General features: G+C 56.0%; 2 protein-coding genes and 1 non-coding gene across 8 annotated transcripts in view; 1 reads left to right on the forward strand and 2 right to left on the reverse strand.

Moving 5' to 3' along the window:
- The first annotated feature begins 2488 nt into the window (after positions 1-2488).
- Positions 2489-4961, forward strand: CSF3 (colony stimulating factor 3). 3 transcript variants are annotated; one of them, XM_010354499.2, is made up of 5 exons: positions 2557-2642; positions 2819-2973; positions 3363-3470; positions 3619-3765; positions 3930-4961. In XM_010354499.2, exons 1-5 carry the CDS (start codon positions 2603-2605, stop codon positions 4092-4094), a joined length of 615 nt encoding a protein of 204 aa, XP_010352801.1. In that variant the 5' UTR covers positions 2557-2602; the 3' UTR covers positions 4095-4961. The 3 variants fall into 3 exon arrangements, with proteins under 3 accessions (XP_010352802.1, XP_030779427.1, XP_010352801.1); XM_010354500.1 differs by lacking the exon at positions 3363-3470 and having other exon boundaries at positions 2489-2642; XM_030923567.1 differs by lacking the exon at positions 3363-3470 and having other exon boundaries at positions 2505-2973.
- A 1212-nt stretch (positions 4962-6173) lies between these two features.
- The window catches only part of MED24 (mediator complex subunit 24), a 35363-nt gene continuing 25155 nt past the window's right edge, over positions 6174-16381 (reverse strand). For 3 of the 4 annotated variants that reach the window (XM_010354498.1, XM_010354496.1, XM_030922758.1), the window contains 13 exons: positions 15913-16055; positions 15006-15043; positions 14482-14564; positions 13965-14143; positions 13756-13855; positions 13275-13450; positions 10221-10485; positions 9661-9842; positions 9436-9526; positions 9000-9099; positions 7332-7412; positions 6856-7004; positions 6174-6718 (listed from right to left, as the gene is read on the reverse strand). In XM_010354498.1, coding sequence (XP_010352800.1) covers positions 6602-6718; positions 6856-7004; positions 7332-7412; positions 9000-9099; positions 9436-9526; positions 9661-9842; positions 10221-10485; positions 13275-13450; positions 13756-13855; positions 13965-14143; positions 14482-14564; positions 15006-15043; positions 15913-16055 — 1704 coding nt within the window. In that variant the 3' untranslated portion in view covers positions 6174-6601. The remainder of the gene's footprint in view (positions 6719-6855; positions 7005-7331; positions 7413-8999; positions 9100-9435; positions 9527-9660; positions 9843-10220; positions 10486-13274; positions 13451-13755; positions 13856-13964; positions 14144-14481; positions 14565-15005; positions 15044-15912; positions 16056-16381) is intronic. The other variant, XM_030922757.1, reaches the window with a different exon arrangement.
- Positions 14641-14744, reverse strand: LOC115895077. The gene has a single exon (XR_004055273.1). It is a non-coding gene; the product is annotated as a small nucleolar RNA SNORD124 (small nucleolar RNA).

Genomic DNA, 16381 nt, shown 5'->3' on the forward strand with positions numbered 1-16381 from the left:
GGAGGCTAAAGTGGGAGGATCACTGGAGCCCAGGAGGTGGAGACTGCGGTGAGCTGTGATTGCACCACGGCACTCTAGGCTGGGGGACAGAGTGAGACCCTGTTTCCCCCCACAAATAAAATGGACAAAAGTGTAATAAAATGTGCCGACACAGTGGCTCATGACTGTAATCCCAGCACTTTGGGAGGCCGAAGCGGGCAGATCACCTAAGGTCAGGAGTTCGAGACCAGCCTGACCAACATGGAGAAATCCCATCTTTACTAAAAATGCAAAGGTAGCTGGCTGTGGTGGCAGTGGTGGCACATGCCTATAATCCAAGCTACTCAGGAGGCTGAGGCAGGAGAATCGCTTGAACCCAGAGGCGGAGGTTGCAGTGAGCCGAGATGGCGCCATTGCACTCCAGCCACTCCAGCCTGGGCAACAAGAGCCAAACTCTGTCTTAAAAAAAAAAAAAAAAAAAAAAAAAAAGTGCCTGACGTGTAAGAGGTATGCGATGCAATGGTTGCCAGGCAACATGTTTAAGAATGTGGAGCTCCTGCCTTCCATGGTCCTATTAAAAACCCACCCTCAAGGCCAGGGGCAGTGGCTCATGCCTGTAATCCCAGCACTTTGGGAGGTTGAGGTGGGTGGATCACCTGAGGTCAGGAGTTTGAGACCAGCCTGACCAACATGGTGAAATCCCACCTCTACTAAAAATACAAAATTAGATGAGCATGGTGGTGCATGCCTGTAATCCCAGCTACTTAGGAGGCTGAGGCAGGAAAATCACTTGAACCAGGGAGGCAGAGGTTGTAGTGAGCCGAGATCGTGCCATTGCACTCCAGCCTGGGCAACGAGCAAAACTCAGTCTCAAAAAAACAAACAACAAAAACAACAACAAAAACCCACCCTCTACTCCCAGGGAGCTGGGCACTGAACTGGGCCCCATCACTGCAAGGTGCTGAGCCATGGAACTGAGGCGGAGCTGCAGGACAGGGGACCAGATGACAGCGTGTAAGCGGATCAGCAGGTGATGTCCCTGCCAGTGGTGACCACCAGGGGGCCCCCAAGCACCAGAGATGGCCCCACCTAGTCACCACGTCCACCATCCAGAGATGTCTGTTTCTTGGCAGGCTGAGGTAAATTAGGACAGAAAGTGACAGTCTTGGGTGTGGTCAGTTAGATTGTCCCAGGCAGGCCCCGTGGCCTGTAGAAAATGTTCAGGCCTAGGCTGGGCACAGTGACTCACGCCTGTAATCTCAGCACTTTGGGAGGCCGAGATGGGCGGATCATGAGGTCAGCAGATCGAGACCATCCTGGCTAACATGGTGAAACCCCGTCTCTACTAAAAATACAAAACATTAGCCTGGTGTGGTGGCGGGCGCCTGTAGTCCCAGCCTCTCGGGAGGTTGAGGCAGGAGAATGGCGTGAACCCGGGAGGTGGAGCTTGCAGTGAGCCGAGATTGCACCACTGCACTCCAGCCTGGGCGACAGAGCGAGACTCCATCTGAAAAAAAAAAAGAAAAAGAAAATGTTCAGGCCTGAGCCAGGGGCCCAGGCTGTAATTCTGTCGCTTACCATGACCTTGGGCAAAGCCACTTCCTTCCCTGGCACAGTTCACAGGGCTGGAATCAACTCCAAGGTCCCTTCCAGCGTGAATGTTGCATGGTTCTAGGATGAGAAGATGGGGACAGTTTCCCCCTCTCAGCCCAGCCCATGTCCACTTCAAGGTAAATGGCCAGGGAAGTCACGTGTCCCAATCCCTCAGTTCCAAAGCCCTTGGGGACCCTGCTGTCAGGGTCGTGCACGAGGAGGTGAAGGTCAGGTGAAAAAATCTCCTAGAAGGGTCTTGCCTCATTTGGGACAGACATCCGGTTTCCTCTGGGCTCTACTGGGATTCCAGGGGCTTAACTGAATGAGTCATGGGGTCAGGAGGGTTTCTGGGGGAGTTCCCAGCTAATCAGCTTGGGTCAGGACAGCCTGGAACTTTCGATGGTGCCTATCCAAGTGTGGGGTGGGCACTGCAGCCAAGACCCAATATCCTTATCTCAGGTAGGGACCCTCAGGAGGTCACCCAGACAGGCAGCCTCTGGAGAGTTTGGGGGTAGGAATGGGGGCAACCAGTTTCTTTCTCTCTTAGAATGTGGGGGCTTCGGGGGCAGGCTTGAGAATCCCAAAGGAGAGGGGCAAAGGACACTGCCCCCCCAAGTCTGCCAGAGCAGAGGGAGACCCCACTCAGCTGCCACTTCCCTACAGGCTGCTGCCGCCTCCAGGCGTCTACCAGCGGCTCAGCCTTTGTTCAGCTGTTCTGTTCAAACACCCTGGGGCCATTCAGGCCTGGGCGGGGCAGCGGGAGGAAGGGAGTTTGAGGGGGGCAAGGCGACGTCAAAGAAGTATCAGAGATTCCACAATTTCACAAAACTTTCGCAAACAGCTTTTTGTTCCAACCCCCCTGCATTGTCTTGGACACCAAATTTGCATAAATCCTGGGAAGTTATTACTAAGTCTTAGTCGTGGCCCCAGGTAATTTCCTCCCAGGCCTCCGTGGGGTTATGTATAAAGGCCCCCCTGGAGCTGGGCCCCAAAACAGCCCGGAGCCTGCAGCCCAGCCCCACCCAGACCCATGGCTGTACCTGCCGCCCAGAGCCCCGTGAAGCTGATGGGTGAGTGTCTTGGCCCAGGATGGGAGAGCTGCCTGCCCTGGCATGGGAGGGAGGCTGGTGTGACAGAGGGGCTGGGGATCCCCGTTCTGGGAACGGGGATTAAAGGCACCCAGTGTCCCCGAGAGGGCCTCAGGTGGTAGGGAACAGCATGTCTCCTGAGCCCGCTCTGTCCCCAGCCCTGCAGCTGCTGCTGTGGCACAGCGCACTCTGGACAGTACAGGAAGCCACCCCCCTAGACCCTGCCAGCTCCCTGCCCCAGAGCTTCCTGCTCAAGTGCTTAGAGCAAGTAAGGAAGATCCAGGGCGATGGTGCCGCGCTGCAGGAGAAGCTGGTGAGTGAGGCAGGCGAGAGGGCTGTAGCGGGAAGCCCAGTGGGGAGAGCTAAGGGGGATGGAACTGTGGGCCGACATCCTCAGGAAGGGACGTGGGAGCATATTAGGAGCGGTGGAGCTGGGGAAGGCTGGGAAGCGACTTAGGGAGGAGGACCCTGGTGGGGACAGTGCTCGGGAGGGCTGGCTGGGATGGGAGTGGAGGCATCACATTCAGGAGAAGGGGCAAGAGCCGCTGTGAGATCAGAGGGTGGGGGTGCAGGGCAGAGAGGAACTGAACAGCCTGGCAAGACATGGAGGGAGGGGAAAGACCAGAGAATCGGGGAGGACCAGGGAAGGAGGAGCGGCAACCTGGCCACGGCGAGTCTCACTCTGCATCCTTCCATCCCCAGTGTGCCACCTACAAGCTGTGCCACCCCGAGGAGCTGGTGCTGCTTAGACACTCTCTGGGCATCCCCTGGGCTCCCCTAAGCAGCTGCCCCAGCCAGGCCCTGCAGCTGGTGAGTGTCAGGAGAGGATAAGGCTGATGAGGAGGGGAAAGGAGAGGAGGGACACCCATGGGCTCCCCCAGGTCTCCAGGCTCCAAGCCGGGGGCCTGATGGGAGGGTCTCAGGCAGCACCCCCTAACTCTTCCGCTCTGTCTCCCAGACAGGCTGCTTGAGCCAACTCCATAGTGGCCTATTCCTCTACCAGGGGCTCCTGCAGGCCCTGGAAGGGATCTCCCCTGAGTTGGGCCCCACCTTGGATACACTGCAGCTGGATATTGCCGACTTTGCCACCACCATCTGGCAGCAGGTGAGCCTTGTTGGGCAGGGTGGCCAAGGTCATGCTGGCATTCCGGGCACCGCAGTCGGGCCTGTGTATGGGCCCTGTCCATGCTGTCAGCCCCCAGCATTTCCTCATTTGTAATGACGCCCACTCAGCAGGGCCCAGCCACTGATCGCAGCTTTCCTCTACAGATGGAAGACCTGGGAATGGCCCCTGCCCTGCAGCCCACCCAGGGTGCCATGCCAGCCTTCACCTCTGCCTTCCAGCGCCGGGCGGGAGGCGTCCTGGTTGCCTCCCATCTGCAGCGCTTCCTGGAGCTAGCGTACCGCGTTCTACGCCACCTTGCCCAGTCCTGAGCCAAGCCCTCCCCATCCCATGTATTTATCTTTATTTAATATTTATGCCTATTTAAGCCTCATATTTAAAGACAGGGAAGAGCAGAACGAAGCCCAGGCCTCTGTGTCCTTCCCTGCATTTCTGAGTTTCATTCTCCTGCCTGTAGCAGTGAGAAAAAGCTCCTGTCCTCCCATCCCCTGGACTGGGAGGTAGATAGGTAAATACCAAGTATTTATTACTGTGACTGCTCCCCAGCCCTGGCTCTGCAGTGGGCACTGGGATGAGCCACAGTAAGCCCCTGGTCCCGAGGGTCCCCACCTGGGGCCCTTGAGAGTATCAGGTCTCCCACGTGGGAGACAAGAAATCCCTGTTTAATATTTAAACAGCAGTGTTCCCCATCTGGGTCCTTGCACCCCTCACTCTGGCCTCAGCCGACTGCACAGCGACCCCTCGATCCCTTTGGGTGTGAGGTCCCTGGACAAGCAGAGGCAGCCAGAGCTGGCACGCATGACCCTGGGGTCCCACGAACTTGCTGGGGAATCTCGTTTTTCTTCTTAAGACTTCTGGGACATGGTTTGACTCCCCGCATGAGGAACTCAGGCATCACCGACGTGTCTCCTGTTTTTCTGGGTGCCCTCGGGACACCTGCCCTGCCCCCATGAGGGTCAAGACTATGACTCTTTTTAGGGCTGGGCAGGTGCCTGGACATTTGCCTTGCTGGACGGGGACTGGGGATGTGGGAGGGAGCAGACAGGAGGAATGATGTCAGGCGTGTGTGTGAAAGGAAGCTCGACTGTCACCCTCCACCTCTTCACCCCCAACTCACCAGTGTCCCCTCCACTGTCGCATTGTAACCAAACTTCAGGATAATAAAGTGTTTGCCTCCAGTCATGTCCTTCCTCCTTCTTGAGTCCAGCTGGTGCCTGGTCAGGGGCTGGGGAGGTGGCTGAAGGGTGGGAGAGGCCTGAGGGAGGTCGGGGAGGAGGTCCAGGGAGAAGGGGGAAGGCTCTCAAGTTCGTCTGACATTCATTCCATTAGCACATATTTATCTGAGCACCCACTCTGTACAGACGCTGGGCTAAGTGCTGGGGACACAGCAGGGAACAAGGCAGATGTGGAATGAGCAGCCACAGCCGCGCAAGGAAGACAGAGGCACTGGGACCGTGGGAACCCGGAAAGGAAGAGGGCATGGGGTCCAGGTGGGCTTAACAGGCCAGACACAGCCAGACAAGATGAAGCCAGGGAGTGCTGAGCATCTGTACCAGGCTTGTCATTTACCATCTTCCATAAACTTGAGCCCATCCATCAAGTTGGAGTTTCTCTCCTCCTCAGGCTTAGTCTCTGCACTTGCCCCAGCTCGTCACTTCCTGCTTACAGCAGCCCCGTAAGCTGAAGAGCGCTAAGCTCACAGCACAGAAGGGTGCGGAGCTGTGGCAAGTAGGGGGGCCAGCGACCACACCGCAGGTGTGAGGCCTGCCTGCAGCCAAAGACTCCTGTGTGGCTTTGGGGTACCCCCACCAGCCCCCAGTCCACTATCTGCCCAAGCCTTGTCCTCCTCAGCTCCTCGGTCCCTCCCACCTCCCCAGCCTGTGGCTCCTCGGAAAGCAGGGTCAGAAGTGTCCACTGCCAGCTCGGAGTCATCCATCTAGGGGCTCGGAGATGTGTGAGGCAGGCAAGGAAGGGTTAAAGGAAGGTCCGGCCCTCATCCCCCCGCTTCCCATCCCCCAGGCTAGTCAAATCCCAGGCTAGTCAGAGTGTGGGTAGGGTTGGGCCAGGTTCGGGAGACAGCAGAGCAGGCCACCCTGCCCCAGCACTGTGGGGCCCTGAGCCAAAGCCTCTCCCCTTTCAGGGTACAGCTGGCTTTGCGGGAGGGGGCAGCAGGCCGGCCAACTTGGCTCCAAGGAAGGGAAGCTGCTTTCCCCTGGCCCTTCCTTAGCTGAGCAAGTCCACATAGGACCCTGAGCCCTGCCACCTCTGCACCTCTTCCTCTTCCTCCTCACCACAGGAGTGAGCTTTCCCCGGCCACAGCACAGACAGTCCAGGGAGAGAGCACTGTGCCCTGCCCCGGGTGACACTGACACCAACAGCACCCACAGTCGCAAAGGGATCCACGAGGAGCTTTATTTACACATGAACAAAGATAGGTTTCCCTCACATATTACAAAACATACACACACACACACACACACACACACACACTCACTCTGCGTCTAGAAAGTTCCTCAGAGGTAAGACTACTCCTGGGCTGGGGTGGGCGCACACCGGGGTGACCACTGGGCTTGTGGTCCAGACTGCTCACACTCCTCAGGTGCTGGCAGACGGAGAGGAAATTTCGAAAGAGGAAACCAGGAGACATCCTGGAGGTCAGGAGTCAGGAGCGGGGAACTGGAAGCTGCCAGAGGCTCTTGCACCATGTGGAGCGGATGTGAGCCACGATGCCTCATCTTTCCTCACTGTTCCCCTTGGAGGCGCCTGGGGCTGCGCCAGTCCCCAGCCCCTAGCCCCCACTGCGGCCATGTCAAGCCCCTCAGAGTGCAGCAATGGCTTTAGCAGCCACCTGGCGGCCCAGGGGCAGGCTGAGGTCCGTGATGGCCAGAACCACCTTGGGGCTGGACATGGCTGACACCTTCACCAGTTCCGACACCTGCCACAGACAGAGATGCTGCTTGCTGGATGGCTGGTGGTAGGCGTGCTGTCCCAGGGGGAAGGAGGCCCCTCCCTGCTCCAAGGGCTGCGCCGAGGCCCCAGCACCAGCAGGAGAGCCAGGAAGGTGGTACTCACGGTGGTGAAGGGCATGAACTGCAGGACACTGCCACGGCCACCCTGCTCCAGGCAGTCCACACACTCCTCCATGAACCACTGCACGAACTGGGTGTGGGGGCCAGCGGTGCGTGACCCCAGGATGGAGGAGATAAGCAGGAAGAGGTTGGCTGTGGAGAGTGACAGGAGGGAGTTCCATGAGAGGGGGTGAGGTCACACTCTGGGAGAAGGTGGGATTGAAAAGGGAAAAGAAATACATGCTGAGCATGTCCCCAAAACGGGGTGTCAGAGAGAGAAAATAGGAAAGGCAACCGGGGAGGGGAGGAGAGGAACTAGACAGGAGCCTGGGAGCCAGGACAGCCAGCAATGAGGGGCATGGAGGGAGAAGGGAGGGGCACCATGAGGCCCTTTCCAGCTGACAAGGTCGCCCAGCCTCCATGAGGAGAGGGACTCATCCAGCTTAGCCCCAGGTTCAGCAGCAGGGGTAGGGAACTTACCCAGGACTCGGTTCAGAGGGTCCCGCATGTTGACCGTGTGGAGCTGAGAGGCTGAGAGGGAGCTGCTCATGGACCGGTCTGCTGTGGGACGGAGCAGATGGAGCGCTGGGAAACAGCCTGCTGAGTGCAAAAGCGGCGCTCCCTGGGGATGCCCCCACCCGACCTTCACCCATCAGGAGGTAACTGGTACATGGAAAGCCCAGAGAAAACCGTGAGATCAAGAGCACAGAGGGAGGCTGGGTGCAGTGGCTCACACCTGTAATCCCAGCATTTTGGGAGGCCAAGGCAGGAGGATTGCTTGAGCCCAGGAGTTCGAGACCAACCTTGGCAACTAGCGAGACCCCATCTCTACAAAAAATACAAAAATTAGCTGGGCATGGTGCTAAAGCCTGTAGTGCCAGCTCCTTGGGAGGCTGAGGCAGACTGCTTGAGCCTAGGAGAACAAGGCTGCAGTGAGCCAAGATGGTGTCACTGCACTCCAGCATGAGCAACAGAGCAAAACCCTGTCTCAAAAAAACAGGCTGAGCGCGGTGGTTCATGCCTGTAATCCCAGCACTTTGGGAGGCCAAGGTGGGTAGATCACCTGAGTTCAGGAGTTCGAGACCAGCCTGACTAATATGGTGAAACCCCGTCTCTACTAAAAACACAAAAATTAGCTGGGCGTTGTGGCAGGCGCCTGCAGTCCCAGCGATTCAGGAGGCTCAGACAGAAAAACTGCTCAACCCAGGAGGCGGAGGTTGCAGTGAGCTGAGATCACATCACTGCACTCCCTCTGGACAAGAGAGGGAGACTCCAACTCAAAAACAAAACAAAACAAAAAAAAGGCACAGAGGGGCCTCGGATACAGAGAGATCCCAATAGAGATGAGAGAGAAAAACTAACGTGTGGCGAGCACACAGCGCCAGGGGCCGGTCTTGGTACTTCCTAAGCCACTTACTCCTCACAACCCCCATTTACAGATGAGGAGACCCAGATGGGGGCTGGCTCAGTCACTAAAGGTCACAGCACTTGCAGCTGGAGCATTTTTCTTCTGATCAAGTGTATTATTTGTCCCCTAGTCCCTAAAAGCCTTCAGAGAAAAGTTCAGGCTCAGGAGAAATCTCTGGAAACAGGAAAAATGCCACAGAAGGAGCCCTTTGCAGTAAGTTTGGCAGGGAGGAGAGGACAGTGAGAAGGATGCCCTCCAGGGAAGAGAGGGGTGGGGGGCTGTGCTCTTTAGGCAGGAAGGTGGGGAGTAGTCCCAAGTCCCAGCCCGGGCCTCTCCGGGCATGTTCGGGGGAAGGAAGGAAGGTCAGAGCTGGTGAGTCAATGGCACAGGCTGTGCCTGAGGCGATGAACTCACTTGGGTAGCTTGTCATCCCCTCAACCCTGGGGTAAGGGAGGGGGCAGGAGGGTTGCGGGGTGCGGGGGGAGAGGGGCATGGGGGAACAGCTGTGGGCTGGGCTGGACCTGGGCAGAGGAGCTTCAACCCTCAGGGAGTGAGAACAGCAACCTCTTCCCTAGGGGCAAGACACAGAGCACCCGCCTGGGGGCTAAAACAGCAGGTCCCTGCCACACCCTCTCTGACCAGCTGCAAAGATGCCCGCAGCTGGGGCAGCGGCAGAGTGGCAACATCGGGGAATGAATTCCCAGGAACGGGAGCGGCGTGCCGCCAGCCCACACACTCACTGGGGCTTGAAAGGATGTTGGCATCATCCTCATTGGAGCTCAGCAGTCGCATCAACTTCGAAGGCTGCACATCGTCCAGGGGAAAGAGGCTGATATAGTCCTAGAGGGTGTGAGAGTCACTGTTACACACTCCTAAACCCCCCAGCTTCCAGCTGTCAGGGAAAAGAGCTGGAGCTCCGATTTGAGTGAGGTCAGCATGGCCAGCAGGGACTCAGTCCCTCTCTGCTCAACCCCTCCCACAATCCTACAGACCCTTTGTGCCCATGGGCAGGCACACAGATCACCCATGCAGATTCCTGACCAATCATGCCCGGGCACAGCTGCCCCAAGGGCAGGGGGTACATCTGCTTCCCTTTGCCTGGGGAATCCTCAGGAAATGCTGAACAAACCAGTGAACAAGTGAAGCCGGCGGGGGCAGTGGGAGGTGGGGGCCTACCTCGATGTCTTCACGGTGTCTCTTCTTTTGGCGGGTGGATGCCTGTCCCTTGTGGGAGGAGTAGGAACTGAGGGCACACCATACGGCCAGCCTGGCAAAGGGTTCCAGAAAAGGGGACAGTGAGAGGCGACCCCGGAGCTTTCTGTGTCACCCCAGGGTGGCACTAGGTGAGGAGTGCCTGACCCTGGGTGGCAGGAGCAGGGCAAGCTCTGAAGAGAATCTTACTTGGCAAGAGCAGTGCCTGGGGGGTCCATGAGGCTGTGCCACTTGGAGGAGTCAGTGAGCAGGCCAGGCAGGATGTGGCCCAGCAGGACCAGGGTCACTTGCTGCATGTCCAGGCAGAAGATGGAGTAGAGCAGTTCCACTGCCCGCAGCGCGTGCTCCTTCCGCGTCTCCTTCAGCAGCTCCTAGTGCACAGGAAGCGGGGCAGTTCAGGAGCTGGGGGCCCGGGATCTGGGGCTCTGACACCCTACCACTCCAGCACTGGTGTGCAGGAAGCGGGGCAGTTCAGGAGCCGGGGGCCTGGGATCTGGGGCTCTGACACCCTGCCACCCCAGCATGGCTGTACAGGAAGGCCCGCAGAAGGGTTCCAGATGTTGTTCCGCCCCTCAGGCTGAATCCCAGTCTCTGGCCAGAGCTCCCCAAGGAGGCAACTCTGAGGCGAGGCATCCCGGGGAGGCCACCTGGTTCACAGCAGCCTCTTAGGGAAGCCTGGCAGACCAGGCCAGGTGTGGGGAGCCAGGGGACAGGACCATGTCAGCCCACAGCCACTCCAGCCCAAGTACCTTAATCAGGTTGTTGCAGAACCAGTAGACGCCGCCCATGTGCAGCAGAGTGTCGAAGATGTGGATGGAGCGGCTGTCCACCCAGCCCTTCTCCAGCACTTTGGCAAAGATGTCCGTCAGCACCTCCTTGATGGGCCGCTTGGGGGGCAGCAGGTTCCAGTAGGGCATTGTGTCCACCCCGGTGGAGGGAAACTTGATCTGCGTGGCTGTCTGCTGCAGCACGTCAGCACACATGCGCTCCAGGATCGAGTTCATGATCACCACCCTAGGAGAGGGCCGAGAGGACCTGAGGCTCAGGTGCCACTGTGGGGTGGGGAGGCAGAGGAGGGAACAGCCATGCCAGACTTTCCCCTGGATTTGGGTTACAGAAATCTCCCTGGAGCATTAACTCAGTTCTGTGCTGGGGGAGGGTACACCCCGGGGTGACCTAGCTTTGTCTCTGCTCCTGGCAGGTCTCTCACCTGGAGGACACAAAGCCTATAAACAGGGACTGGGCAGGGACTTTCCTCCCCCTGGCCATTCCAGCCAGATATTCACATTTTTTTTTATTCTCCAACTTCCCCCATCCCCCAGGCCTGGGCCCTGCCAACCTGCCACATAATAAACACAATCACTTCCTCCTGGGGTGAGTGCTTGGGGGTCCCCGCCCAGCCCTGGCCTCCTCCCAAAATAAACTGTTCCTTCCAGGAGAGGCCCAAGGGCTGCCCCACAGGACTCTTCCCGGCCCCTGGTAGCTGGGCAGATAAAAGTGTATATCCAGGAATTTTCTCGTGGAAAGAGGCTTCGGAAGTGAATACCGACCCAGGCTGAGTGCTGACCGTTCCTGGAATGCAGGGTGGCTCTCGGAAAGTTGCTATGACTTTTAGAGCCACTTTTCCCACCTGCACAATGGAGTCACAGACTTCCCACTACCCCTTACCCAGATAGGACTCAGGGTGCTTAGAATGGGTTACACCAGAACGAGTTCCCTATTTGGTAGGGTGGGGGGGAGGTAGCAGGGAAATGTGGGAAGAAAGGAAAAAAGAAGGAAGCAAGGAGAAAACGAGATGTGCTTTTCCAGACCCTCCAAACCTCATTCAGCTCAATGCTTCCCCTTCTCCCTATTAAGACATCCTCAGGCCCGGTGCAGTGGCTCACACCTATAATCCCAGCACTTTGGGAGGCTGAGGCTGGCAGATCACCTGAGGTCGGGAGTTCGAGACCAGCCTGGCCAAGATAGTGAAACCCCATCTCTACTAAAAATACAAAAATTAGCCGGGTGTGGTGGCACATGCCTGTAATCCTGGCTACTCAGGAGGCTGAGGCAGGAGAATCTCTTGAATCCAGGAGGCAGAGATTGCAGTGAGCCGAGATCAGGCCACAACACTCCAGCCTGGGCAACAGAGCGAAATGCCGTCTCAAAAATAAATAAATAAATAAATAAACAAGCAAACAAATAAATAAATAAATAAAATAAAGACATCCTCAACGTTGCCATAAAGACATGGCAACACCCAAAACGTATTGGCTGGTAAACACCCATGTTCACAGCAGCACTATTCACTATAGCCCAAAGGTGGAAGCAAGTGAAGTGTCCATTGACAGAGGAGGGACCAAGATGTGGTATAGCTACACAACAGAGGTTTTGTTTTTGTTTTTGTTTTGTTTTTTGAGATAGTCTCACTCTTTCACCCAGGCTGGAGTGCAGTGGCACAATCTTGGCTCACTGCAACCTCCACTTCCTGGATTCAAGTGATTCTCCTGTCTCAGCCTCCCAAGTAGCTGGGATTACAGGCGCCTGCCACCACTCCTTGCTCATTTTTGTATTTTTAGTAGAGACAAGGTTTCACCATGTTGGCCAGGCTGGCCTTAAACTCCTGACCTCAAGTGATCCACCCGCCTCGGCCTCCCAAAGTGCTAGGATTGCAGGCATGAGCCACCACACCTGGCCCACAACAGAGTATTATTCAGCCTTAAAAAGGAAGGACATCCTGTCACATGCTACTACATGGATGAGCTTTGAGGACATCACGCTGAGTGAAGTCAGTCAATCACGAAAAGGCAAGGACTGTATGATTCCAGTTAAATGAGGCATCTAAAAAGTAGTCAAATTCAGCAGGGCGTGGTGGGTCACGCCTGTAATCCCAGCACTTTGGGAGTCCACAGTGAGAGGATCACTTGAGGCCCAGAGTTCAAGACCTGGTAATATAATGAGACCCTGTCTCTACAAAAAATAGAAAAATTAGCTGGTTGTGGGCCTGCAGTCCCAGTTACTTGGGAGGCTGAGGCGAGAGGATCACTTGAGCCCAGGAGTTTGAGGCTGCAGTGAAACTCACTCTGGGCTGGGCAAGAATAAGACCTTGTCTCAAAAAAAAAAAAAAAAAAAAGTATCAAGTAGTCAAATTCCTAGACACAGAAAGCAAAATTGTAGTTACCAGGAGCTGGAGGGAGGGGAAAATGGGAAGCTGTTGTTCAGTGGGTACAGAGTTTCAGAGATGTAAGAAGAAAGTTCTGAAGACCTGTTACACAACAGTGTGAATATACTTAACACTACTGAACAGCACACTTAAACAACATGGCTAAGATGGCAAATCTTATGTGTGTTTTACAATAAAAAAAGCAAACAACTTATTGGTTGGGTGAATGAACTCAATGTAGCTGGTCACCACGGAAGTCCTTCAAGCCCTTGAAGAGCCAGGGCAGGAAACTGTCCTAAGAGATAACTGAGGGTGGGGGATGGCCTGTAAAATCTACAGTTTCCTAGCTCCTAGACAGTCATGCAGCTTTCTTCTTTTGGGAGCTAGTTGTCTAGAACTTGAGTCTCTGCGGGCAGACCCTGTTTGGGTCTGCATTTCTGACACACAGCAGGTGCTGGCATATAAAACGCTTCTGCCACAGAGACACAGTACATGTTTGCCGAGTCAGGTAAGTGAATGCATGAATAGGAAAGTGAGTGAGCGAATGATCGAGCAGCGTGTTTGCGAAGGTCAGAAAAGAGAAGGGTGCTTGTTATTGGATGTGCTGACTTCTCACAACACACTTGTAGGGTCTGAGAAGGGAAGGTGGGTTACTGACCTCTCATTGTAGAACTGCAGGGTGTTCTCACTAAACAGCGGCCCTGCCAGCTGGCGGATCATCTGCAGTGACTTCTCACGCTCATCCAGCCCTAGCATCCGGACGTGGGCCACAAGCCAAGCCACAGCACACACCGCCAGACTGCATACCTTCCCTTTGATGTTATCAGTGATTTTCTAGGGGAGAGGGAAAGGTGATGGGCTACCATCTATCTCCCTTTCCTGAACCACCATCACCTTCTCAGCCTCTGTGGGCAGCTAAGTGCAGCGGGTGGAGTCCCGGGCCACACTCCACACAAGTTTGATTTTCCCAGAGCTACCTGGGCCAGAGGGAGTGGCTAAGACTACAATTACACAAAAGATCGATATCAAAACATGAGCTCCTGGATTAAAGGTCTTTTTGCCCTTACGAAATATAACAAGTCGTCACTGGCCGGCTCTGTGTCTCAGGGGAGCGAAGGCTGCTGGGAAGGCGGGGCTACCTGGATGGACTCGAAGGCCAGGACCCCATTCTCCCAGGCATTGAGGATTTCCAAGATGGCGGCTGAGATGCTGAGACAGGCCTCGTGCCACTTCATCTGCCTGTGGGAGTGCAGAGAAGTCAGCACAGAGGAGCAGGGGATGGGCTTGGGGAGAGGGTCTTGACCCTGCCCCCACCGCCACCCTTGGAGTGGGTGCCCGGGCCACTGACACCAGCTTCATCTCCGAGGAGTTGTTGAGCAGGGCCACCAGGGACTCCACTTTGGTGGAGTCGGGGCGGAAGCAGGGGTGGTCAGGGTTCAGGATCTTGCCCTCCTCAGGCATGCAGGTCTGCATCCAGGTCTCGAAGAAGGGCACCTCAGCTCCTGTGCGCGACTCGGACAGAATCACCTGGGAAAGGGGAAGGGGGGCACCAGCCGAGTGGGGATGGCGCGGTGCCTGCCAGCGCTGGATCTGGGGCTGCACCGTTTCCCGCCAGGCTGCTGCTCCAGCCCAGCCCCAAGACTGGGGACGAACTGGTCTAAAGGAGCCAGACGGGGGGCAATGCTGCCACCTAGTGGTCAGTGTGAACATGGGGCTGAAGGGGCCGTCTGGGTGGGCACCTGGTTTCTGAGGCCCACAGAACTAACTGGCTGAGAGGCTGTGGGGGCGCAGGCGGTGAGGTGGGGAGAGTTCCGGGTTACCTTCTTCCCCTGAGCCCCCGTCCTCGTTGCTCCCCTCTCTCTCACCTCTGAACCATAGGTCTGGGCCACATGGCACAGCATGAGGAAGGAGATGTCAAACAGCAGGGCCCGGACGGAGGCCGGTTTGGCTGTGGAAGGACAGGAAGGCTGAGCTCCCAGACGAGGGCATGGGGGAGTCCGTGTCTGGGTCGACAGGGATCGGGATTTGTCTCTAGGAAGGTCAGGGACCAAGTGGCTCCTTCAAAGCTCTGAGGCTCAGAATCCTTTTCTTGAGTCTCAACTGGAACATCATCCCTTCCTTGAAACCAAAGACCCCCAGCACCCTCTCCTGGCATACCCAACCAAGTCATAAAGGGGTGAGGGCGGAAGGAGACACAGGGATGGTCTGGGAAGAATACTTTTCCAGCATTACCCACTTTGAAGCTCTGTGGAAGCTTCCATTGGTCATGGCTCTGAGGAGGGAGCACAGCCTCCCCCTGTTGAGCCTTGGAGCCCTCCTCCCTCCCACACTCTCCGCCACACCCCTCCTCAGGGCCCACTGGGCCTGCAGATGCGCAGGGCTGACTTACTGCTTTCTTCGCTGCCATAGGTTGTGAATTCATTCAAACTGAAAGGAATGGAGACAGGTTGCATTAACCAGGGCATGAGCTGAGCAGTAGCTGGGTGCTGGGGACTACACATGCTCAGAGAGTGGTCGCGAGAGTCTGAGTTACTGGTTAAACTTAAAATGAGACACATTGGTACAGGAAAAAGAAGGATTTTTCTTTTTTTTTTTTTTTTGAGATAGAGTCTCGCTCTGTTACCCAGGCTGGAGTACAGTGGCACAATCTCCGCTCACTGCAACCGCTGCCTCCGTTCAAGCAATTCTTCTGCCTCAGTCTCCCAAGTAGCTGGGATTACAGATGCCCGCCACCACACCTGGCTAATTTTTTATATTTTTAGTAGAGACAGGGTTTCACCAAGTTGGCCAGGCTGGTCTTCAACTCCTGACCTCAGGTGATCCGCCCACCTTGGCCTCCCTTAGTGCTGGGATTACAGGCGTGAGCCACCACACCCGGCCAGAAGGATTTTTATTGCTAGAAGATTTCCAAGGCCTAGAGAATGGCTCACTGAATGGAACCATGTTTTATATATGTCAAATTCCAGGACAACCAAAGGCAACCGAATTTGAGAGCCCCTTATTAATAACTGGGCATACTCAGAATTCCTGCATGCCCAGCATGCCCAGTGTTCAACACCTCAACCCTTACCCTCATCCCTTTACCAAACATGTCCACTCCATCCTCAGCTGAAGAGAAAGGAACACTTAGGTCGCAAGAACAGGCCCTTCCTCCAAGATCTCCAGCCAGGATGCTCTGCCTAGGCCCGTGGGTCTCTGGATGAGACCCAGACCCGTACCTGACTCCTACCCTGCTACCTCCTCCCAACACGCGGCCTCCCTGCACGCCCTGGGGTCAGGGGCTTGGCCTTCCTCACTTGATGAATTTCCGGGCGAAGGATTTCAGCTTTCCAGTGGCAGCAGCGGCAGCCAGCAGCAAGTCCAGACTCTTCCCGGACAGCATGTGGCCCAGGACTCCCAGCAGTCCCTCCGGGGACTTAGAGTGGTCTGCATCCATCGTCTGGGGACAGGACAGGAAATCAAGTCCTGAAGAACACTGAAGACCCCCCACCCAAGATACAGCCTAGCCACATTTTCTCTTTTTCACAACCTGGAATGTAATCTACATCTTTCCAACTTCGATCTGGAAAAGAATTCCTAAAACCCACCCTTGCTCTCCGATCCATCCCTCTCATCTACACTGGCATGCAGGTGGTAAGGCTGGAGTGGGCAAGGTCACAGCTGGGAGCTTCTCTGTTGTTTCCTTTCTTTTTTTTGAGATGGAGTCTTGCTCTATTGCCCAGGCTGGAGTGCAGTGGCGCAATCTCGGCTCACTGCAACCTCTGC

Source organism: Rhinopithecus roxellana, chromosome 19 (assembly GCF_007565055.1).
Source record: "Rhinopithecus roxellana isolate Shanxi Qingling chromosome 19, ASM756505v1, whole genome shotgun sequence".
NCBI lineage: Eukaryota > Metazoa > Chordata > Mammalia > Primates > Cercopithecidae > Rhinopithecus > Rhinopithecus roxellana.

What these genes read in the sequence shown, in the direction of transcription:
- CSF3 (XM_010354499.2), top strand. Translation starts at nt 2,603, where the DNA reads ATGGCTGTACCTGCCGCCCAGAGCCCCGTGAAGCTGATGG. An exon ending in CCGCGCTGCAGGAGAAGCTG is followed by an intron (nt 2,974 to 3,362) that starts GTGAGTGAGGCA and finishes TTCCATCCCCAG; the next exon opens with TGTGCCACCTACAAGCTGTG. An exon ending in CCACCACCATCTGGCAGCAG is followed by an intron (nt 3,766 to 3,929) that starts GTGAGCCTTGTT and finishes TTTCCTCTACAG; the next exon opens with ATGGAAGACCTGGGAATGGC.